We start from the raw sequence: 26,127 nt of genomic DNA on the forward strand, positions 1-26,127 counted from the left end.
CAGTCAAATCCTTGACTTTTAGTTTTGTTCCCAGCGATAGTGACGGTGACCAAGCAGTGATCGCTGAACGATACTGGCTTAACGTGGTATTCGTGGCATACAGGCACCAGATCAAGATATGTACATCCTATCGAGTCGAGCGTGGCTAGAAGCCTGGAAATGAGTGAACTGAGCAGCTCGTCCACCCTCCAGACATCCAGCCACATCAACAAGGTTAAACTCATTTACCAATTCTGCGAGAACACAGGTGCTGGCATCCCTATGCGGCCTTCTACTCGTTTTATCTGATGCCTCCGGCGTGTACGGACGCAGAAGCATGAGCTCCGGCGGAGCGGCGTTTGCGGCCCAGGCCGGCCGCGGAAACAGGTTTTTTGACGCTTCGGCTGACGAGTATCAGGTGATTCTGCCAAGTTCGCCAACCGGGCGCATAGTGCTTAATACTGTTTTCATGCATGGTGATGTGAAGGCTCGACCGTACCGAGTTGAAGACTTCAGGGACGCGTTGGTTGGTCTTGGATTGCTCCCAGAGGTGGTCGCCCGGGGGGCGTACCAAATGAACCACGTTTGGGCAGTGACGTTTAAAGACGCCGAGGCCACACGTAAGCTGCTCGCTGTCAGTGATGTGAAAGTGAAGGACCATCGCTGTGTAATCGTCGACCCCAACGACCAGGGCGTCCGGTTAAAGATTCACTGGCTGTTGCATGGCGTTCCTGACGAAGACGTGCGAGCCGCACTGTTGCCGTATGGGACGGTGTCTGACATCGCAAGGAAAAGGTGGCGCGCACAAGGCGTCACCGACAAAGGGTCAACTACGCGCACCGTGTCCCTAAAGCTGAAGACAGGGGTGAAAATTGACGACATCCCACACCAGCTGCGAGTTGCCGGTGAGCCAGCGCTCGTCGTCGTTTCGGGCAGGGCTCCCCTGTGCCTTCGCTGCAAGACGACGGGTCACATCCGGAAGGAGTGCCAGGTTCCGCGCTGCGCTCGTTGTCGTCGTTTCGGCCACGACGAATCGCAGTGTGTAAAGACGTATGGAAACGTCGCAGGGCCCGTGAGGAACGACGACATGTCGGAACACCTCATGGACGAGGCGGATGCGGAAGAAACAGCTAAGGAGACAGGCACCAGCTCAGCAGAAACAACGGTCACTCCCCCCTCCCTAAACGCGGACGAGGTCAAGGAGCAGGGTGTCAAGAATTTGCAAGCGTGTTCCGTCGGCGTCGCGGCCGCTAAGGTGGCCAGCAGCAGCAACTCAACTGGGGACACGGAGGTCAGTCACAACACAGTATTCATTCACGAGACAGACAGCATGGTCGAATCTGAGGCAGCGACCTGGCAGCGGTAGCGAAGCGGACACACGACGACACGGAGGACCGAACACCAGGTCACGAGAACGCAGACGTCGAAGGACCGCCGACAAAGACTTCCGCGGCGGTACGGCGGGCGTCCTTTCGGCCTAGGCCGAACTTGTTAGAGAAAAGAGGGGTGGCTGCACCGCTCCCACCTCAGACTTAACACCTGCCACCATGGAGGGGTGCTCGGCCACAGACATCACTAAAGGTATGACCATGCTCCCGGGTATTCGTTCATCAGCAATGATTTGTCTAGACAAAGCCATTAGATTCGCGACTATTAATGTTCGAGGGCTCGCAGCAAGGCGCAAGCAAAATCAACTGTTTCGTTTGGTTAGCGAGCTGGAGCTAGACGTCATCGCGATTCAGGAAACTAAAGTTGATGGTGAAGAAGAAACCGGGAGAATGGTTAGCCTTTTTACTTCAAGATACAATGCCGTTGTAAGTCATGCAGTTCGAGCAGCGGCTGGTTGTGTGCTGTTTGTGCGTCAGTGCCTTGGTGTCATAGTTCAAGCTGTCACGACCTGTGCGTATGGCCGCTTCGTTGTTTGCGATCTCGTGCTGTATTCATACGAATTGCGCATCATTTGTGTTTATGCACCGAACAGCGTTGGCGAAAGGCGCGATTTCTTTGAAGGTATTCGTCAGTATTGCAACTCTGAAAGGCTAACTGTGATAATCGGAGACTTCAATTGTCCACTCAGCCACGAGTTCAATGCTTGAAAGCGGTACAAAAGCGCTTCTAGTGAATGCGGTGTTGCCTTAGAAACGTGCCGTAGAACGTTATACTGCGCGGTGTATATCGGTAATTATGAGCATGTTACTTACAGAAGTCGCAGTTACACGAGTAGCGAAGTACGTTTCCGCTACATTTCTTCTGCGCTCTGCGCACATGCAGAGCCATCTTGCGGCAAACACAGAAGAACCACTCCTCGCAATGTGCGGCGCTGCCCCAACACGTGGCGCGCCACTCGCCCCTGACGTTTCGCCGTGCACCCTCACGGGCTGTAGAATCAAGCGTCTTTCCTTTCTTTAGATCACTATCTTCGCTCACCCGCTTCTCCCCTTCGGGCCGCGCGGGTACCGGTGCGAGGATGCCCCAATACCCTTTCGTTTAATAAGTTTTCTCGCTCTCTCCCCTTCCAACATCCAGCGTGCGTCACTCAAACAGTGGTGTTTAGGCGACGCGGCTCCTCTTTCCGTTCACAGCGCGATTGCTAGGTGCAGCGTCTGATGCCGGACGCCTCTGACGTGATCGCTGTGCCGTAGCGCTTCTGCTGGGAAAGCGTCCCCTGCGATGTGTGCCGAGCTGCTTCCGAGGAATCATGCTTCTGCGTGGTGCTCCCAAGCGAGATAGAGGACGATCCCATCAAGGCGTCAGCCCCATGATCGCGTCCGCCTTCATGGTGCGTCGCTGCCCGGCTTTCTCCCTCCGAGACACCGAGTTCTTTGGTTCCTTCCACTTGCTCAGGCGCACGTTTCGTTGCCGCGCCGAACGCTGCGTTGCTCGGCGCTCACCGCGTGCTTCGTGAGTGCAAAGTCCGACGCGGGGCGCCTCATCAGTGATTGCTGCGCCGTAGCGCATTGTCTTACACTCATTGCCAGGTCTACGGGTGTTATATTGCAGGGCCTTGCGCACTCGCTCTTGAGAAGCGTGTGATGGAAGCGGTGCCGTCTACCAGTGCCGGTAGCGCTGGGCGGTGCGAACGAGGTGCAATAACGCTATCGCGTTCCACTCTTGAAGGAGAAGCTTAAGCGTCCTCCAAATTTTTTAGATAGCCTAATGTGCGTGATGTTTTAGCTGTTGCTTTCTGTTTTCTGTACGTGAGTGGACCAACAGAGGTTGCTCGAGAAATGAACATGCGTAGGGAACTGAAGTATTTTTGAGTAAGTAACTGAAAGAAGGGCTAGATTTTTCCGTGTGAATTTCCTTAACTTGCATTTTTCAGTGTTAAGTGACAGTTACCATGATGTGTACTAAGCGGTTGTGCGATCGAAGTCTCTGAAGTTCTAGGTGATTGGCAGATGAGCGAATTTTGAGATAAATGATGCACTCATATGCGAGCAAGCGAATTGTTGAATTAATGTTAGATAGCAGGTCGTTTATGTAAATGAGGAAGAGCAATGGGCCCATGCCGCTTACCTTGAGGCACACCAGACAGCACGTCGCTAAGTGGTGATTCGTGACCGTTAACAACTGTAAACTGCTTTCGATATGACAAGAAATAATTGATCCACGAGGTCCTTAATGAGTCTAGGCAAGTGGTTTTAGCTATTAAACGTGATGCGCGACGCGATCAAATGAATCAGAGAAGTCCAAGAATGTTCAATCTTTTTAAAAGTTCTTGTCCATATTATGTAGCAGTTTGTTAGTAAAATCCAACAGTTGAGTCTCACATGAGAAGCCTTTCCTGAACCAATGCTGCGCGAGGCCTGAAACAATGACGTGTTCGAGGATCTTGCTTGGGGCAGATATCAGTGATATGGGGCGGTAATCACGTGCGTTTGTTTTCTCACCTCACTTGAAGATGGGGATAATTTTCCAGTCCTCTGGAATTTCTCCTGATGACAGTGTCTGACGAAATATATGAAACAGAATAGTGCTTGAATGGATCACCGCATTCTTTAGAACTTTTGTTTTAATATTATCTACACCAGCGGAAGTTGATATCTTGAGATTGTTAATTATCGCTGCAAATACCGGTGACCCTTATTTCTATGGGGATCATGTATTGGTAATCTACATCTTCTAATGATGGAATACTGGAATTGTCTTCCCGTGTGAATACTGAAGTAAACTCATTATTGAATATAAGCGGCCATTCATCTTGGTTAATTGGATGACCAGTGTCATTGAACAAGGAAACCAAACCAGGAGTGTCAGTGGTCGATATGGTTCTCCAAAATTTTGGGAGGTTGTGCGTCATAAGCGATTGAAGATCCTGAGAGTAATATTTAAACTTGGCTTTGCGAATGGCACTGAAACATTTATCGGCAATTTTGTGGGTTTTTTTCGTGATGACGGTGTGTCAAGGCATTTGGCAGCTGAAAAGTCGCTTTTTCTTCTTCTTCAGTGTACGCAACATCCGGTTAAACGATGGTTTAGAAGCGTTCGTAGCAAAGAAGTGCAATGGTATATGAGGCTGGTACTAATTCTAGTAGATTTTTAAACAAGCGAGTTGCCATTGAACGAACGCTTAAGTAGGTATGTATCACAAAAACTTTGCAAACCAAGATTTATTGCATTACAATCAGCACGGTTGCAATCGAAAATACGTAATGTGTTGAGGCACGTGTAATGAGGACATGGAAATCGTGAAATTAATAGCACATGATTAATTATTCCCTCAGATCAGAAGATAGCGCTCATTTTGTCTGAAACTAACATGAAGACAAGGTCTAGCGTATATGTTTCCTGGGGTAGGCTGATCAGCTAGTTGTACCAACGGAAATCGAGAGTTAATCCATGGAAATTAGCGCCATCGTGTGATTGAGAACTTTGACTAGGCCAATCAGTTATGGGTAGTTGAAGTCAGCAAGAAGGCAAATACTTGCTGAGGAAATTTAGGTCAGATAAATTGAGCAAAATTGTCATGTAAATCGGAGACGAATGATTGGGGACTATCTGGTGACCTGTAACAGACTCCAATAAGGTTCTTAGGAGACGACGATGTGAAGCAGACCCAGAATATTTCTAACTGAGTAGGATTATGAACTGGAAAAGGAGTTATGCTTTTTAACTTGAATCAGCACCCCACCTCCTCTTTTGCCGCTTCTATAATTACGAAAGATAGTGAAGTTATGGAGATCAGGCAACCACGTTTCTGGTAATACTAAAATGTCACAATCACTGCTGTCCAGATAAGAACAAAGCTCGGTGCGTTTTGGAAGGGTAATCATAAAGAGCTGTGGGGCAATAAGGCAACAATTTTCTTTACTGATTACACGTACCTGCCTCTGAGTTACACGTTTCCTATCCTGAACACATGGCGTCGTACTCGTGTAGGTTATCATTTATTCTTAGCTTATCCAAATTAAGCTTGTACGGAACCTTTTTTTGGTTTAGCGAATCTATCAACTTTCTAGCGAGTCCTGTCTGGAATGACAAATCTTCGCGCGCTGCAAACTCGCTTCGGACCGTTCTCAGTGATCTGTTGCTTATCTTTAAAGAACGCGAATTTGACCATCACTGGCATGCATTTTCCCCTATCGTATATTCCAATGTGGTGTGCCAGTTTTATTTGCGATGTATTAATAGTAATGTCAAATTTATTCTTGCATATATTAATGACTTTTGTTTCAACCCCTTGACCATGTCTTAGAATTATAGTTTTCAATGGCAAAAATAAAACAAAAAACAGCAGGTTATTGCGTCGAAGATGGTTGTTGCGAATTATTACAGCGTGATTTATTTGTTCGGAGCTGATCTCAGATTGCGCTGGAAGCAGCACCAGGAGAATCAGCTGACGACGTAGAGGGATCCTTCCTTAAGTCTGCAACATTGACTTCAACAGTGCGAAGCCTACAAAACCAGTTCCTTCAGTTCCTGACGCTCTCCCTCAAATCACTTCTAACTCCATCTTCGCCCGATTCAATCATTTTCCTTGCTGTCTTTTTCAAAGAGATGTGTGACCAACTAGCTCAACGTTCTACTCTATTATTGTTCAATCATTTTCAGTCTCCAGCGCAGTAGCGAGAAATTTGTCAGAATTAGGCCCGAGGTTAGTTTCCACGTCTCCGAAAAGAATTAGGAGTAGGCTCCTTAAACAACGTGGCACACCGTTTCGACATGTTTCTCTGACAAATAACCACTTTCTGGGGCACGCCACCAAAAAAAGGCAGGACTCTCCTTTTTAGACAAGTGCAATGATCAAGGTAACAGACCTGGAACAGTACGAACGGTGAGCGCTCCATTGTCAATGCGGCGTCGTGCCCCGGAGCGGCGTCCTTGGACAGCAGCATTCCGTGTGGCCGGCGCTGATAGCAGTGTCGTAGGTGGTGGGTGACCGCGGTTGGCAGCTGAATAACTTATTTTCACCCGGATCGGTCGGTAGGTGCGTCCAACCTGTCCAAGTTTGTAGGGGGCAGGTGAAGACTGCATCTGATGCCAACGAAGAAGCTATGAGCAGGAGAGCGTTGTTAAAGAACTGATCCATGGTAAGCTCGGTGTTCAGTACTCATCGGTGTCTTGGTATAGCACAGTTCAGCACATAATAAACGCTTCAAACTCAATACAGTTTGTTGTAACTTGTAAATGCGCATTTTGCATGTCGCAAACTACTTCAGTTCTTGCAGTTAAAATGACTGTTGCATTTACAAATAATTTTGCGGTGTACTATGCCAGCAACACAGAACATCGTCGCCGTTTCGCTCTGTTGCGAGCATGTCTCTTCTCCAATAGGCTACAGAGAGAACGATAATCACTTTCGCCACCTCGTCGCATCGCTCCCTTTTTCGCTCCCATGTAGCCTCATTCTTAACTCTTTCGAGCATCCCCTTTATTCTCGCACGTTCAGTGCTTCTTCATTGAGCAGAAATAACTTGTCTCCGCGTAACTTGCCACAGTCTGAACATATGTAACTATTGTACACTAGAATACCAAAAAGGTGACCTGTTTTCAGCACACACTGCGTGTTGCACCGAGGGACACCACCCTTATAACAGGTCATATCCTCCACAGTGAATCCTTAGTCTTGAGCATGTCTAAAAAAAACTACCAGTCTGAGTTGGAAGCCAAACGTAATGTCCGGCAACTCAGTATATCACCTGGCAGTACAATGCTTGTGATTTTTTGCTCACTTGACAACAATGCCAACGCCGACGCTGAACTTCTGGTGAACAGGGCCGATACCGTGTCAAAACACAGGTGCCCACTAGAAGAGCGCTGGAAGTATAAATACTTTCAATTGAAGGGGAGTATTTGGACGCATGTCGTCAAAGGCTAACGAACGGGTATCACGTCGAGAGCAGCGTGTGGCTTCATACACCATGAGTGGCGGTGCCAGAGGATCGAATACACACAACTGAGAGGCGCCGGTCGATATCACCTAACACGTCGTCACGCTGCGCGCACACGCAGTCTTCTCCTGAGACGTATAAACAATCGTTGTGCCACTGCATGCACTAATCCTTTGGCGAAGTTTTGGGCGTTTCGCAATGATGTCCTTGCCTGTGTTCGTCGAAAAGCTGACGTTTTCGCTGCACTCCTTTCTGACCATTTTATCTGGGTATAATGCCGTGTACTTATGTCACATGTCGTCGCGATTAGCGTCAACTCTTAGAAATTGCTGATCATTGCCGAGTTCAAGAGGTGTATCTGGCAAATATGGCACTGAGTTTGAACGCTCTAGCGCACCATCGTCGTGACCTGAGTTACGATTGGCTCTCCTTTCATAGAACCCTTGCATTCAGGGTAAGAGCTGCGCATCATACTCTTAAATGCGGAGATCGATTGTCCTTCATTTTTTTTTTTGCATCTTCTGACATCAGGAAGGAACTAAATTTCTGAGCGGTTTGACAAAGCAGTCCTACACGCACAAACAGGACTTTTTCGCGCGTTGAAGCATGTATACCATGTATACCGTGCCCTTACATTAGGAACGGTTAGCAGGGTTGCCTGTATACAAACCTTCTGCGCACTCAGCACCTCTTGACGAAATTCTCGACATTAAGGTTAAGTTCATAACGGAAAACTAGAAGGTGAGTTCATTCCTTGCATCCCAAATGTCCAAAACATACTGGTTTCATTCACTACAACATGCCGTTATCCATGTCAGTAACTTATTCGGAGATATCTTTCGTATTAAGAGACTGCGCTACAGCATCGAATGTGTTTTAGAAGTCCAGAAATATGCAGTTCACTTGATTAGCAACGTCCATTGATTTTACATTCACACGTATAAATTCTATCAGTTGCGTGTCTCGTTCTAAATCCACGTTGGGTTCTGCCCAAGAAGGTACTGAAGTTTGTGCACATTAATGCTTTTGTAAATTAACCTTGCTCGAGAAATAGGAGCGTAATTGCGTAGAAACAGCCCGAAGCAAGACAGGAACAAAACTCGCCCAGGCTTCTGTTTTAGCCTGCAGTTCGTTACGATTGCTTTATTATTAGTCTTGTATATGGCAACTATTTCGGCCCCTCATCCAACCAAAAGGTAGAAGAGACCTTGTGAAAGAAGTAATGACGCTGATTAACACTTGGTTACAAAATTCGATCAGATTCAGAAACAGAGCTTACCTTAATTTGCTTGGGGCTGTAGTGTAATATTGTTCTCACTAGTGGTTATGTCATTCATATGAAGCCGCATTACTATCGCGCTTTAACAATAGTATCGTTCGGCTGTGAAAGCACTGCTTGCAAATGCGAAGTATAATGTTCCGCCTATCAGGATTTTTGCTTAGTTGATAGTATCGACATCTAAGATCGTGCTTTTTTGAATTTTTAAATTTATGTACATTTTCAGGCTTCTATTGAAATATGACTTTTTCATAAACGCTCTGAATGTGGTGCATGCTTCAGCCTTACTTTGTTACAAATTTGTTTGCCCTTTCATATTACCAAACTATCAAGCGTGCCAGATTCTCAGAATTGACCGCACGTATGACTTCCAGATGCTACGTTTGTTTCCTCTAAGCGCTATTGCAAGACATTTACTGCTAAAAAAAGCATTGCTAATACGTAAGCACACTTCTGCTACTACTCGCAGCCCTAATACATGCTTTGTTCCTTACTTTAAACCTAATTATGAGCTCCAAATACAGCAACATAACCTTTCACACGTACTCAATAATTATAAATGCAGTGCAAATTTCAGATTCAAAAATTGTTTGCAGTTATTTTGGTAAGTAAAGAGATGTTTCTATATTTAATTTGTCCCATTTTGTAGGTGAACACTTATGTACACAGCCAATTTCTCAAAAATGTTCCTATTAGTTTGTGCTATTTATTGTGTGCATATTGTTTGTTGAGCATGTGCGCCTGTTTAAAATGTGTATTAGAAAGCAGTCAGCATGTCTGTGTAAACTTCATACATCTGCTTATTTCCTATTTAAAGTATTTTGTAGAATGTGAGCCTGGAACCAAAAATTGCATTTATTATGTGCATTCCTTTTATTTATGTTTTAGTGCATATTTGCTTGTATCTTTCCCATGTAGCATTTAGATTACCGGATATGTCGATGCAACTGGTATGCAAAGGTTTTCCAGTCGCCGTGAAGCCGAAAAGCAGCTTTTTGCATGGAAATCATTCATATTGTAATACAAATCACATGAAATAAAACATGGAATAACATATTGGACTGACAGCCCCAGCGGAATACACGCCGTTTCTTGCCTATCAAATTGCTAAAGGTGTTATTTATCCACTGCGTATCCCCTTATGTAGCATTCTCCTGAAATGAAATATAATATTTTATTTTAAAAATACTTTATGCGATAGCGCAAAGAGCTCGTCCTGCTGAAAATCCACCGTAGCGGTCGTCCTGCGGCAGATAGAAGAAAAAAATCCCAGAAGTTTAAAACGAAACTAGCTAATTGGGAGAGGGCCTAAATGAAGCCGCAATGAGCAGGATGTTTCTTTAAGGGGGTATTTAAAAAATATAAGTGATTCATTTAAATTTAAAAAGCGAAAATAATTTAGGAAAACACATATTTTCAAGTATTGGTGGATTGAAAACGCAGATCAGAGCTGCTGAATTTATCGTAAGCGATTGTAATTGCGGGAAGAAGAGCATGCAAAGTTGCAGTCGCCTTGTTTGTAGAGAAGAACGCGGCAGAAAGATGCAGCGACACGTTGGAGCAAGCAGTATAGTTTTGATATAATTTCTTCAGAGCCTGCACATCACGATCCTTCGAGAAAACGAGATTCAGTATATTTGCATTGCTGAATTCAAGTCTTGTTGGTGTTCTTACAAAGGGAAGCAGTGCATTGGAGTGAATGAATTCACGAAAGTCATTATGCGACTGAGATATGGTGTTATGTGACTCTATGTATGGGAAATGAAAATGCCGATTAAAGGCCCGCTGTCCACCCTCCGGTCGAAGATATTTTCTTCCCCGGTGACTGTGAGACTTCGCCCCCAGAACGCAAGGCCGCAAAATGTTTTTGAAAAGAGTAGCTAATAACGTAGTTACAGCCACCCCAATCACCCGATTATGTCGTGTTTCTCTCCTTCCGTTCCCTCGCAAAGGTTTTTCACTCTCCTGCCCGGTCGTCTAGCCTCCGCAAGAAAAATTCTCCTTCCTCCTCCGCGTTTAGCCGGAGGAGGGGCGTGGCACTCCGCCTGCGCGAAAAAAAAAAAAAAAAAGAAAACGGGCGAGGGAGCACGCGCCTCTGGATTCAGTCGGGCCGTGGCGAGGGAAAAGCGCGCAGCGAACGGTAGACACCCATCCTTCACCCTCAGACAGCGAGACGGAACTATGGACGTCGTTTTCGACAAATACGTCATAGCTGCGGCTCGACAAGCCTGCGCAGGGAACGGAAAAGCCCGAAGGAGAGCGTGAGAGAGCTTTGATTTGTATTTTCGTTGCTTTGCGGTGTGCGTGTCACTGTAGCATTTTGCACAGACTATCTCCTGTACCTGATCCGAGCACTGGGCTCCTTCGCTTAAACGGTCCTTCCCTGGACAGTGGCCCTTTAGGGTCAGTGTGATTTTCAGTCGAGTCGCAATCTAGACGAAGCAACGGGCGCAGACGGGCAATTTACAGGACAGCTTTTACATGATTGGCTGCTAAATATATAGTAAGAGACGGTGGGTCACTAAAAAGAAACACTCCATGTGTGTTGCAGCGAGATAAGTTTTAGTCGTTTATTGAGCTGCGATTCCTTTCTGATCACAAGGTGGCTCATGGAAGGACTATTGTTCACATTGCGGTAATTCACAACTCGGATTATTCACACTCATTTTTGTGGAACCATTTCCGTGCTGTCTATTGGATTATTCTAGTCACTGAATTTTTTGCATAAATTTAGTGTGAATTATTTTGAAGGTTATGGCGCAACTGTCGTCGGCCTAGCGTTCCAAGCGCCTACCGGTCAATTTCGAAACAGTGAATACCTAGATTGTGCATTATATTCACTCGTTAGCTGCTCTTGGCCACTACAATCATCTCTGCAATAAACATATCACCTTTATGTCAGCGTGTACGTGGCAATAGCCACGGTGTAGCAATGCTGTTCCAGATGAACGTTCATCTCCCAAAAATTTACTCACTACAATCATCTCTGCAATAAACATATCACCTTTATGTCAGCGCGTACGTGGCAATAGCCACGGTGTCGCAATGCTGTTCCAGATGAACGTTCATCTCCCAAAAATTTACTGCCTGGCCTCTGAAAGCAAAAGGCAGACCTGCTTCAAGAACAGCATGGGGAGTCACGGAAGCTTGATGTCTCCATATAGCGCTGATCTTGTCCTACCTGAAGTCGTGTAGCCTTGTCTTGAAGCTGTGTACATCAAAGAGGCCAGTACGCGTTGCTTATCTTTGCAGGATAGCAGTTTAGCTATCATTGGTCGATTTTTTTTTTCAGATGATGAGTTTCCAGCCAATTACATCTTTTAAACACCTCGGATAAATTTGTAGCTTCTTTGTCTCGAACCACGAATTAATTATACACCAAACCCACTTATACAGATACCGTTGAGAACTTTATATCGGACGTAATTATGGACAGCCGCGGCACCGTCAGCTTTTTCATGTTTTCGAACGTGAAATAAACTTCTTACAACAACGCCAACCAAGTGCATTACCGGATATGACATCTAAATCTGGTCAATTTGAAGCAATCTTAAAAGAAACAAAACCTCGAAAATGGCACCACCACACCAGCAAAACAAAACAAAAAAGAAACGAGAACCTGCACAGGAGAAATGCTTAAGCCTGAGCATAGCTTTGTTGTCCGCGAGGTGTGTCTGCGGGATTGATTGACAGATATTGCGCCTTTCCTTTCCTGTAAACCAATTATAGAACGCCGATGAATTTTGGTGCGTTTGACGGAACGCTGGTTGTGTTCGACAAGGGGGCGCGTAATGTGCATTGTGCAACAGCAACACTAAGGATTTAATATTTCTCCACTCAGTTTCTGCAGTGTTGTCATTTTTTTTCAGACTGCAGCTGATTGATAACCTCTCTTTATATACTTTCTAACCATTCCCACCTATTTGTGGACGCAAATCACGCCCTTTCCCACTCGATTACGTTAAACATCTCAAATTTCCCGCCGGCGGAAGTTAGGCCTACGTCATCAGAAATCGAGTACCACGGGACCCCATTTTGACGCCGTTATTATACTCTTCCCGGCTATTTCGACGCCTGATTGACTTCACCTTTACCTAAATAACCCACATGCACCAAGTTTTCCCCTGCGAGATTTTTTCATCCTCTGTCTAATGTAATCATTCTTATAACTCATTTTGTTCGAATGTAATTGTGCGGTCAAACTGGGGTTGAGACGAACCTGCAGACGTAACGACTTAATCCTTACGCATTGAAAAAAAAAAAAAATAAACGTCCACAATGCGAGAGCACGCTCATGAGGTCCTGATGCAACCGACGGACAGATTGACCCGTTGCTGTGAAAACCAAACCGCGTACAAACGTAGTGCGCGCCGGGGACATGCTGTGACGGCAAAAGGGAGAAAAACAGACTTCAGAGGTGCAATCCATTGGTAATCACTGAGAAGGAGTCGCTGCCATGCGCGCCATATGTTGAGCTGCACGCGCCTCGCGATCACGATTATCTGTCCCTGTTCCCTGCATCGGATCCGCTTTTTGCAAAGACGGCTTCGTTCGGAATTCCGGGTGACGCGAAGCTTCTTCCTATGTAACAATGACGGCAAAAGTGAAGATCTCAACAACAAGGTGATTATATTAGGTGTCACCTGTGTTGACAGCAACGACCAAGAGCAACAAGCGCGCCTTAAAAATGATATAGTCCCTCCGGGTCTTCACTTTTTTTTTCCTAAAGGTTCTCCACTCGGCTACGTGTAGTGGCTGAGCACGCATCAGGGAGATGTGAACTAGATACAGCGTGAAGCAGTCATTAGTGACTGATACACATTTATTCCTGTAAAGAAATGAGTATCAGTGTAAGCTACTTCCATATCACTGATTGCTCTCATGTTTCCAATTTCTTTGTTTTGGCTTAAGCCGGTCACAGCTAGCAATGTTTGGTTTGAACAATGTTATTTCCTTGGAACTTCAATAATGTTATAACTGGGTTTGACTGAATTTTTATCAGACTGGGACCATGTCTCATTCTCGCATCTTCGAGACTGTGTAAGGTCAACATATTGCGGCGCAAGCCTTTATAGGCCCATGAGTGAGGACAGGATTTATGCGTCTGCGGAAGGTGTCACACCGTCATTGTCGAGAATTGAACTGATTGATGAGTAAAATGGTTACATGAGATCAGGCAGAGAGTGAAAAATGGGTCTGTACTTAAACTTTTGTTGATATAGAGTAATTAGGTAATTAATTAGTCCAAAAAATTCAATTCGACGTCAAAATAGCCAAGGTCATCGGTATAGCGTGCAGACGTCAAAACAAACCACGGACATTGAAACTGAGCAAAAAACGTGGAAAACCGCTGCAAAAGCTTTAATGTCAGGCCTCGTCATTACGTTACAACATCTAAAACAATCAGTGAAGATAAAGAAGAAAAAAAGGTAGTCAAAGAGTGAAAAATAAAACAGAGAAAAAAAGGAAACGTAACCAAGAGAGATAGAAATTGAAAGAGTAAAATAGAAAAAAAAGAACGAGAAAGAAAGAGACAAGGGAAAAAAGGAAAACAAAATTGGTGATAAAACAGCCGATCAGAGCAAAGCATCGCAGGAAAGGCTTTCACCTTACCGCCCTTAGGAGAGATCTTAACTGATCCAACGATTTTTTTTTTTACAATACCTATAACAACAAGGTCGCCATACGATGTCTGGCGTATTGTACACGGGACACAAGTTAATCGCCGCCATTGAGAAGGCTTTTTACATCATTTTTTAGCGAGAGTACACACACCACATTTAACCCATTTGATCTTTACTGCTAGGTCTGCCGTGTTTTGTTCAAGCCGTTGTCAAATAGAATAGATGTGATTGAAAAGTTCGAATCCGTTTTATTACTAAATTATGGCTATATTCATAACATTAAATATTTGCTTTTTTTCATGTGTAAGAGGCCGTACGTAAGTTTAGCTGAACAAAGCCGGCCAGCAACAACTCCTGGTCAAGATTTTAGATGCTTTACAGACACGCACAGCACTCAGTACAAGCGCTAAACAGGAAATGTGGGATCCTGTGCCAACAAATTGAACGATTTTCGATTAACTAAGTGATATAAAAACAACCTGAAGAAAAAAAGGTTTCCAGCAGTCGCTTCGGCGCCAGGTTCCAAAGTGTTTTCCCATAGGAGAACCGTCTGTAATCTCCCACATTCCAGGATTGCCAGTCAATGGGTTTAAGGAGCTTTGGCAGCGCTGTCATGTCCCTGCTGGTTACGCAGAAAAGCCGAACGATTCAATCAAGAAACACCTGTCAAGAAATATACCTAAAACGTTTGAGTCATAAAGGCTTGGACGTTAGGCTTGGACGTTAGCGCGCGAATGCGTTGTTCTTTCTTGTCCTTGTTTTTTTGGCATAACAAACTTTATGAGCAGAAAGAGTTTCTTGCTGCTTAATTTCACCCGGTGAAACCCGGCTTGTTTTATTTGGCCCCAATGTGCATGCGATGTCTTCTTGAAATGCTCTAGAAAATGTCACTGCCTTTTTTTGGGGCGCGTAGTTTTCATCAGCTGTGGTTTCGCGAATTTTAGCGCGAAATTTCAGTCTGATACGCGAAGCTGTCTAGACACGCATAGAGCCCGCCATTACAATCGGCCATGTCATGTGACCATCAGGCCTGCCAACTCGACCGTGTCACGTGGTGTCATGGCACCGCAGGCGCCGACTACCAATGAGCACTCAGCCAATTCAAGTGCTTTTATGACATAATCAACCCCTTGGAAAAATCAGTGCTCGGCTATGACACGTGGTCTTAACGTCACCCCTCCTAGGCAAACATTAGATCGAAAAATGCTCCAGACGGCGCATCTTTAATAAAGTCAAAATTACTCGCATTCTCGGATTTAATTTAGGTCATTTTAAAGCCTCCTTGGAGCAGGTGCTCAAAGGCGGCTTCACCGCCGCTGGCTTTCGAGGCCGAACTCCAAATGACCTTCGATGACAGCGGCGTTTGACCTCCCTGCCATCTCGGTAGCCCCTCTCTTCCCACGCTAAGATGCCAATCTTTCACGTGGCAATGCCAGCATCTTCACCTCCGTTAACAAAGTCGCACTAAATACCCTAACTGGGCTTTCATCCATGAGAGATGCAAGTTAAGCGCAGCAAATATTACACAAACTCGGGAGAAAAGCAGAGCTAAACGCGCACCAAACTGTTTCTACACTTCCTGCTTACCGCTTATTTTTATCTCAATGTGGTTGTAATATTATCACAACAATACCGCAATGAAGATTTCCCAAAGAGATTCGGTCGAACCAAAGCCTCAAAATGCTAATATTGTGATGTTCAGATGATGTCTAATGCCTAACAGGATAGGCAGTTTTCTCCTGGGCCTTCTTAGCTATTAGCACTTGTATGTTCTCCACTCCAAAGTTCAGCAGGCAAAGGCTGGTACACGGTGAGCACCGACCGCGGGCTCGCGTTGATGCCACTTTGCCATGGACTTGCGTTCTCGCCACCAGAGACTGATTAGGAATTTCACCCTTCAATGAGACGGGCTTTGGTCGAGTGGCATTACGGTAGCACACGGGGCCGACAACAACTGAGTGTGCTATCCTTCTGGATTACGATTCTCGCTCTGGTGGTTTTTGTGTGCTGCTGAACCTGGAAATAAAACGGTCATGGGATAACATTTCAAAGCTATTACGCTAGCTGAAGCTTCATTCTGGAGGACAGCCCGAATTGTTCACAAGAAAGGAGATCAAGAACCACACTCCAATAGGCGACATCGGCGTTGCTAGAGCACAGTTCATTGAGGGGCTTCTCGGCAGCAACATTACAATGGTAAATTATATGCATCCTGCATAGATAAATAGGGGGTAAAATTTCTTTTCTAGGTGTTCAGCCGGACGTTGGATACATTTCTCATCTGAAACTGACTCTAGAAATGAAAATTTGGAATTAAGTCCATAACACATAAAATTGCATACTTAAACAACCGCAGTCAATTTGTTCAAGTGCTTCGGGCTCCTTTCCAGTTTGATGTTCTCCACGAAAGCGGTGGCCGGGAGGTACCAGATTCGATCCTCGGTGCCACCGGTTTTCAATGGGTACAAGCTTTCCCTCTGCCTGGTGCTCGGCTCATTTAGGGTCATAAATAAAAAGAGCAACATATGACCTTCTGCCGCACGAGGCGGACTTATGGTTTTCCGATGACAGAACGGATCACTGGACCATTGGTGCGACTACTCAGCGTAACTACAACATACTAATGGTACTACAAAAGCGAATGTTACGCATTTTTGAAAATTGTGTAAGAATGTCCGCGATTTACGCACGAGTGAGCAAGCATAACATGTAATCAGATTTACTTGAACAAAATTACCCAATATATATCCAACACATACACCCGGCGGTTTATCACCAGTACGGGTTTTTCGTCAATCAAGGAAGCTTGTGAAAACCAGAACTAATCCCATCGAGCTACTCAGTGTCTGAACAAACATGACAGTGTTATAAACAGATAGCCCGCATAGACTCAAAAGAATGTGCTAAACCGCTCTGGTTTCTAGAGCATATGTTGTGTAGTCTGCTCCAAAATGTTCCTTTTTGTTTGACTATATTTTGCTTTTTGTATTCTACGTTGCGCGCGCTAAGTAGAGATCCCTTACTGTTCTCTAAATATTTGAAACGCGTCTAATAATGTCTAACTTTATCTGGGTGTATTATTTTTGTTTCAAACCTACGTATACATGTTCTAAGTATCTTTTTTTTTTTTTGCAGCATTGTAAACATATTTCTGCTACATATCGAGTGAAAATTGCATTTTCTGTATAAAGTCATCCCATGTGTTAAACGAGGTACGAACTAGTCGGGGGCACGGGCGTCGTCAGGCAATATTAGCCCTGTTTCCGCATGAAATTCCCTGGAATGGATGATTTTTTTACTTGACTTGATTTGAAGTGTATTGTGCCCTGCGATTTTCGTTCGTGTTAATTACATAGTCAAGTCAGCCCAACTGCGCACATTCTATTGTTCGGCAGCGATTGTGCTTTATTCAGAGGTTACCAATAAGGATGATACGATATACCGGAGCAATGCGGCGAACGATGTTCTGAAATAGTGCAAGGAATGAAGTATGGTTTTCAATGCTCACAAAAATTTGCATATGCAGGTGACCAGGAAAAACATACCTCACAGTTGCACCTATAGATTAGGTTCATTCCTTCTTCCGACAAATAACTAGGAGTAACTATACAGAGCAAACACATATAACGGTCATTTGCGCTTCTTTATTTTGAAATAATGTTTCTTCAGACAGAAAACTAACAAATGCATCATTGTATAATGAGGCCTGCATTCGAATAACCATGCAAGTGTGGGACAAAATCTTGAATAAGAAAGCAGAAAATAATACACAGAACTGTTAGGTTTGCCTTCATTATTCTGACTCCCCAAGCATTTTAATGAAAGGGGAGGGAAATGATTTAGAACCTCGAAGAATAAAGCTTAGGTTATAATTTATTTCTCTTTTGTAAGATAACGAACATGCTATGAATCGCTTATTATGATTGGCTTTGTTATCTAGATAAACTTGGCATGGCATCAAAACCGTAGTTCTCTGACTCTTGTACCCGCTAAAATAGACACGGGTTTCTTTTCTTTTTTCCACGCACAATAAGAGATTGAAATCAGATAACTACTTGTCCCAGTAGGCGTAGACAAGAAGTCTGCGTCTTTTCTTTTTGAAATGTTACTTGTTTATTTCACTAGCTGTAAGCCCATTCTGCTTGGTTTTACTGTGCGCTGCCCTTTTTCTACCTTTTAGAACCTCCCCCCCCCTCCCCCCCCCCAAAAAAAAAAAAAAAAGAAAAGAGAAAAGCGTTTGCAATGCGTGAGAAGGCGTCTTGCTGACTCACGCTTAGACATTTGGGATGTACAGATTCCATGCTTCAGATCAATCGGATAGTTCTGGTTGTCTACTCGCATCCCCTCATTTCAACTTGTAGAGGTAACGCACCATTTTTATGTCAGACTGGAACAGAGTCAGAATTACGATGGCTGAAAAGAGTCCCGATTCGGTTGATGTATCTTAGTCCATTCCGCTCTGCGTAGTTCTGAGAAAATGGTGTGAAAAACCAGCCGACACAGGTCCCCGCTTTACACCTATCCGCGTAAACGTCTCTGCGTGGCTTATCTTTGCTATGTCACGTGAGCTCGTTACGTCACTTACTACGCTAGCTTATCAGTATTTGGCGATTTCATCATCCGACTACCGTCTGACCCAGGCATCACGTAACATGCAGCAGTCACGTAACACGCTAGTTTATCAGTATTTGGCGATTTAATAATCCGAGTGCCGTCTGACCAAGGCATCACGTAACATGCTGCAGTCACGTAACACGCTAGCTTATCAGTATTTGGCAATTTCACCATCCGAGTACCATCTGACACAGGCATGGCCGGAATTTCATATTGTCACGTGGTGGTGACCAGGGTCGATGACACAAATGAAGACACAGGCTTGATGGTACGGAAATTAACTCTTTATTGGGCTGACTTGCGCCCGCAAAAGAACTAAGCAACTCGGCGGCGGCGATAGCAACAAACGTGTTGGTCGATCGTCGAACAAAGAATGCTCGTCACACTCGTCAACGCTCAATTTAAAGGCTGCACAGAACAATCTAGATAACGTCGCAAACAGCTACCAGCACGGGCTGGAACATTGTGGAAAGACACACGAGTGGTCAGAATTTTCGAGATAGATCTCGGTGCATCTTGCGCTACAACGAAACTGATAAAGGTGTGACTCGCGACATCGAGCACTAACAAACAAAGATTACGGAACTGATACGCGATCCAGAATCAGAGTGATAAGCCTGTATGCCGGCGGCTGTTAAAAAACAACAAAGACAGTTTTGAAGGTTTCGCGGCAATAAACATCACCATCATCAGCAGCAGTAGCAGCGGCAGCCTGACTATACTCACTGCAGGGCGAAGACCTCTCCCATGTTTTTCCAATTAACCCGGTCCTGTGGTAGTCACTTGACCCCTGCGAACTTCGTAACCTCATCCGCCCACCTAACTTTCTGCCGCCTCCTGCTACACTTTCCTACCCTTGGAATCCAGTTTTTTACCCTAAGCGACCATCGGTTATCCTCTCTTCGCACTACATGTCCTGCCCATACCCATTTCTTCTTCTTAATTTCCACTAGAATGTCGGTAACTTGAGTTATTTCTCTGACCCACTCTGCACGCTTCCTATCTCTTAATGTTACTCCTACCATTTTTCGTTCCATAGCCCTCTGGGTGGTCCTCATCTTAAGTATAAACTCTCTTGGTTAGCCTCAACGTTTCAGCCCCATAGGTGAGTACAGGTAAGATGCAACTGTTGTATACTTTCCTCTTGAGCGATACCGGTAAGCCACTAGTCACAATGTGGTAGTGCTTGACAAATGCGCTCCATCCCAATCTTATTCTTCTTATTTCCTTTTCATGGTCCGGATCTGCGGTTACTACCTGTCCTAAGTAAACATATTCGCTTACTACTTCCAGTCCTTCGCTACCTAACGTAAACTGCTGTTCTTTCCCGAGGCTGTTGAACATTACCTTAGTCTTCTGCACACTGATTTTCAATCTTACCTTTATACTTTTCCTGTCTAAGTCATCATCCTTTGCAGTTCATCTCCTGAGTTACTTAGCAAGGCAATGTCATCAGAAAATCGCAGATTACTGAGGCATTCTCCACCTACCCTTATCCCTAACTGCTCCCATTCCAAGTCTCGGAATACTTTCTCTAAGCAAGCTGTGAATAGTACTGGGGAGATCGTGTCTCCTTGCCTAACACCTTTCTCTACGGAAATTTTGTTACTTTCTTTATGCAGAACTATGGTTGCTGTGCAGCCACTATATATATCTTCCAGCACCTTCACGTACGGCTCGTCTGCCTCCTGATTTCGCAATGCCTGCATCACCGCCGAGGTTTCTACTGAGTCAAATGCTTTTTCGTAGTCAGTGAATGCTATGGATAAGGACTGGTTATATTCCGAGAATTTTTCTATCACCTGGTTGATGGTACGGAGATGGGAGCCCAGCTGCAGTCGCTCATGGCTACGGCAGCGCCCCCACTTGGCAGCAGCATTGCTCCATCTGTGGCGCACCGTGGCACGGCCGGTCTCGAGGGAGAGTGCGCTTCTCTGCTCTTAAAGGCCCACTGTCCACCCTCCGGTCGAAAATATTTTCTTCCCCGGTGACTGAGACTTCGCCCCTAGAACGCAAGGCCGCAAAATGTTTTTGAAAAGAGTAACTAATAACGCAGTTACAGCCACCGCAATCACCCGATTCTATCATGCCTCTCTCCTTCCGTTCCCTCGCAAAGGTTTTTCACTCTCCTGCCCGAGGTCGTGTAGCCTCCGCAAGACAAATTCCCCTTGCTCCTCCGCGTTTGGCGGGAGGTGGGGCATGGCTCTCCGCGAGCGCAAAAAAAAAAGCGGTCGAGGGAGCGCGCGCCGCTGGATTGTCTGGTCGTGGCGAGGGAAAAGCGCGCTGCGAGCGGTAGACACCCATCCTTCTCCCGTTAGTCAGCGAGACGGACCAATGGATATCGTTCCCGGTACGTGCGTCATTGCTGTGGCCCGTCGGGCCAGCGCAGGAAACGGGGAAGCTGGCTTCCCAGAGAGAACATGAGAGAGCTTTGAATTGTATTTTCGATGCTTTGCGGCGCTCGTGTCACTGTAGCATTTTGCACAGACTATCTCCGGTACCTGATCGAAACACTGGGCTCCTTTGCTTAAAAGGGCCTTCCCTGGACTGTGGCCCTTTAAGGCCGCTTCTCTTCTCTTACGACTCCTACTGCCGCCACGCCTCGGTGGAGTCGCCACCGCCCCACTGCACCGCCTCTGCTACCGCCGTTCACGCACAAGGGAAACCTGCGCGCGCTCTTCGCTCCACCCGCATCAGTTGCAACCCGCAGGTCCTGACATTTCACTCCTTATGGTTTATACATACACGCCGTATTCAACGTCTAAAATTTATCTTGTGTGAGGAATAAAATAGTCAATAATCCCCGCGCGCGCGCCTTCGCCAGGGCAGCCGCGCACGGTCCAATAAAGCTTCGGGTGCACTTACCTCAACACCTTTGCCCCTAAATTTTGTACCAAAATAAATGTATCAAGTTATGCAGTGTACATTTTAAAGCTGTAAGTAGGTGTAGGGCGACCTGACGCGAGTGCATGGCAAACTGATGGGTGGAGATTTTGTCAACCGTTACGGAAATCCCATATCTGGTGCAGATATGCTTTATATGTGGCCATATATGAATATATACGGCAACAAATAAAGCCATACCAGGCCAAGATCAGGCCAAATAAGGCCATATATGTGCAAAATATTTCCCTTATATGGCTGAGATCTGGCTATTTAAGGCAACATATAATCCATATCTGTACAAATAATGAGGCCTTATATGCCAGATCAAGGGCATATGTGGTATCGTCACGACCTTATGTAGCCAGATCAGGGGCATATGTGGCGTTGTCAGGACCCTATACGCCCAGATCAGGGCCTTATCTGGGCACCATAGTATGACTTATATGCAGCCATATATTTGGCCTTACATTCATCTACCTTCTGCAGAAGATGGTCATATGTGGCCCAGCTTCAATTTTTTTATACATTCAGCGTGGCCTGCATGCTTATTTTTGACATATATGCATACAAATATTACATATCAATTTTCAAATATACAGAGTTCACATGCACAATAATACCATGTTCTATATTTATTGGTCCATGCATTATAAAAAATTCTGTTCAAACTACTGGACAGTTGGCCATGCTGACTGCAGGTCAACTTGACAGTCTACCTTTTCTAATAATTTACCACCTGCATTTTAAGAATTGCCTTAAAACCGCAGTGGCAGAACTTTTTGTCAAAACAAGAAAAGCAGCTAGCCAATTTTACAGGTTGTGCCATCTTGCTAACTGGGCTTCAGTCCATGCATAAGGCACGGGCTGTCCTCACATTTGGCCAGGTTATGCAGCTTATCAAACCAGCTACTCTACTTCCCATGATGAGAAGTGCTGCTGCAGCTACTCCTACTTTTCGCCAATTCTGGAAACTGCAAGCTCACATGTTAAATACCTATTGAAAAAACAGACCATCACAAGCTACCTTCTGGTCAGCATTTGAGTCCAAATAGTCCAGTAGTTTGCACAGGGGTTTAATTTTGCAACACGGACAGATAAATATTGAACACTGTGTATAAAGCATACAAATATGACAATTTGTTTACAGCAGCAGCCATCGACACTTGAACACAAATTTTTAAGCAACGAGTGAATTTTCATGTAAATGTTTCTCTTGACTATGACAAGGATGCACGTGCAATATAGAGTAAATGTAGTTAAAAATCAGGTCAGAGCCCAAGGAGCTCTAACGAGCTAACCACATGCGACACAACAGCGTCGTGCGGTGGGCTGAAAGCCGCAAAAGCATTGCCGCTCGTCGCTGTCACTCAGGCTTTTTAGAAAATTTCGGGTCGCCCGGAAGCAGCTCACGAGGCAGCAAATCGCAGAAGGCTTTCCATCCTGGCCTTTATTTTGCGAGCGAAGTTTATTTTCTTAGTCCGGTTTGAGCAAAGAACCTGCAGGTGCTCACTTCGTCTGATCCGCGCATATATGAGTGCACCAAGACAACTCAGTAAAATCTTGGTAGGCTAGTAAAAGCAAAAAATGAGCTAGTGTGGCTAGATATTGGCCATTTTAAAAAGGAGCAGGAGAAAGTCACTGTTTGCAATGCACGTCTGCATCGCACTACAAAAATTTCACATTTTATTGTACTTCATGCTGTTTAGTGTTAGGAACAGGATATAGCGTAACTCTACTCCCCCTGACTGAAAGACGAGGCAGCGGTAACAAAGAAACGGTGAAAATCCGCCTCTCTTTCGCTGAGTCCATTTTCTATGCGGTGTGTCCACCAGTGGCAACACAGGCGTTGACAATGGCATCGTGCGACAGATCACCAGAGATTGTTGCCTCATGCGGTTACTGCTTTATGTGCTAACTGCCCACACCAAAACCTGCGATATGCTGCCTACAGAAATAAAGCTAAGGGAAACTTCAGATGTATGTGACGCACACGTACCGTCTGTTGCAGAAGTTTGCAGCCCAACGCGCCGGGCGGAGGAGCAGTATCGCTCCCGAGAGGCGGCGCTGCGCCCGCCGGCGCTGCCTGGTGACGCAGCTATAAAGAGTGAGGAGGCTTGTTCTCTTCCCCTCATCCCGCGGCTGAGAGCAAAGATGTGCGATATCAACCGCGAGATAAAGGGAAGAGAACAAGCCTCCTCACTCTTTATAGCTACGTCAAAAGGCAGCGCCGGCGGGTGCAGCGCCGCCTCTCGGGAGCGATACTGCTCCTCCGCCCGGCGCGTTGGGCCGCAAACTTCTGCAACAGACGGTACTTACAGAATGCAAATGTGAAACCGAGAAAAATGTTTCCAATTTTTATTTTGCAAGTATGCAAAACTGCAAAGCAGCAGATCACAGAGGCATCATGAAGCTCATGGAGGTGTATCATTGTTGGTGGGGACAATGTAAAATATAATTTGTTGTTTTGAGAAAGAAAAACAAACAAGACATTCCAAGCTTTGTTTCAAAAATGTGACATCTTGTAAAATGAAGAAGCTAAAGCACATTATGAACTAAAAGGCAGATTTTACTGAAAAGCCCTCATACTACTGCCAGTAGGAACTGAAGTAAAGTGTTTTTGCAATTAACATCACTGAAAGAGATTAGCAGCAAATATTACAGTGCCTGTACAGCACATGAACAAAGAGCTTGTGGAGAGAATTCCACAGACTGCACGTTCAACCTCCCACATTTCGGTCTTTCTATGTGAGTAAACACTACTGGCAGCACAGCAGTGCTTCCCAAAAAACACAAACCCAAGTTCGTTGTCATGCTGCATTGTTACATTAACAAGATTGCCTCATTACGAATTTACAGGGTCCATTATGAAAGTAATGCACATGATTATATTATGATGCGACTATCATCTACGACAGCGCGATAAAACCGGTTGGGAAATGTAGCAACGGTTCTGCCATACCAACACAGCCGATTGCCAATTTACTCCAAGCAGTGTGTGGGGATAACATGGCGCGAGGAAGAATTTGCTTGAACAGCGATACGCTATCAAGTTTTGTGTGAAGCTTGGAAAAAAAGACCGAAACACTCCAGATGCTTCAACAGGTCTTCAAGGAAGACTGCATTTCCAGGTCACGGTGCGGGAGATCGTGCAATTCAGACATTCAAGGAGGACCGGGAGGAGGTCGCCGATGAACTCCATTCAGGATGCCCAACAATGGCCAGAACCGATGAAAACGCGAGAATCGTGTGCGCTGAGTTTTGCGTTATGACCGTCGATTGAGCACCCAGGAAATTGCCGACACCCTACACATGTCCACGTTTGCCGTACTTGGAATAGTGACTGAGGATCTGCAAGTGCGCAGTCTGCACGAAGGCTGTGTTTAAAGGGTTGACAGAAAGAACTTCGAGTTATGTGCTGTCCAGAATTGTTGATTTGAGTCCTAGATGTCCAAGTAAGACCCAGAATCGAAAAGGCAGAGCAGTGAGTGGCATATAGAATCATACCTCCGCCCCAGGAAAATGCGAATGAGCAAGTCTCTAACACCCGAGGAATTGTCCATTTTGAGTTGTACCACAGGGAGAAACTGTAAACTCAGCCTTTTACCTGAAGATGCTCAAGAGATCGAAACGCCGGGTCGCACGCGTGAGGGCTGACCTTTAAGACACAGTCAGCTCCACCATGAACAATGCCCCCAGCCACGTCCATCGTTACTATTTCCTGGCCCGGAGCAACACACCAGCGGTTCCACATCCCCCTTCCAGTCCCGACGTGGATCCGTGTGACTTTTTTTTGTTTGCCCCGACTGAAGAGTGCGCTGAATGGTAAGCATTTGAAGACCATGGAAAGCATACAAATGCATGTTACAGCATTGCCGAGAGACATACCCTTCGAGAACTTTCAGGGTGCCTTCCAGGCGTGGCAGACACGTCTCCGCCAGTGTACTGATGTAGGGGGAGGGTAGTCTGAAGAATTCTAGCCAATTGTACAGGTCCTCTCAATCAATCCATTTTTCTCAGAATATGCACTTTACAGTTGACGACTGATTTTTCGGACACCCAATTTTCTAGACATGCTTCATTATTCAGACTTTTTCCCGGCACCAGGACACACCTCATAAAGTCAATGTATTATATGGCTCAAAATGGCGGACACTTAGGGAGGGCTATTCGATTTTTCGGACATTCCAAACGTAAGCCGGGCCAACTACCACACATATTGAGCAGTGTCACAGCCATCTTGTTTGTTTACTTTTTCACTTTTTATCACATTCGACTTTACACTTTCACTTTTTTGTCACTTTCTATGTTTTCAGCACAGATTGTGACTAATCACGGACACCACAGCACCAGTGTCAACAAGGGCATCAACAAGAACACCTTCGACGAAAACTTCAATAATATTGACAGGGCATGA

At 45.4% G+C, this 26,127-nt stretch overlaps 1 protein-coding gene across 1 annotated transcript; it reads left to right on the plus strand.

The window, feature by feature from the left end:
- On the plus strand, positions 1–26,127 carry LOC146206794 (uncharacterized). The gene is made up of 2 exons (XM_084575632.1): positions 1–1,187; positions 26,027–26,127. The coding sequence occupies exons 1-2, from the start codon at positions 317–319 to the stop codon at positions 26,125–26,127; spliced, it is 972 nt and encodes a 323-aa protein (XP_084431758.1). The 5' UTR covers positions 1–316.

The sequence above is a fragment of the Amblyomma maculatum genome, chromosome 1 (genome assembly GCF_055883805.1).
Source record: "Amblyomma maculatum isolate TAMU_Amacu chromosome 1, ASM5588380v1, whole genome shotgun sequence".
Lineage (NCBI taxonomy): Eukaryota > Metazoa > Arthropoda > Arachnida > Ixodida > Ixodidae > Amblyomma > Amblyomma maculatum.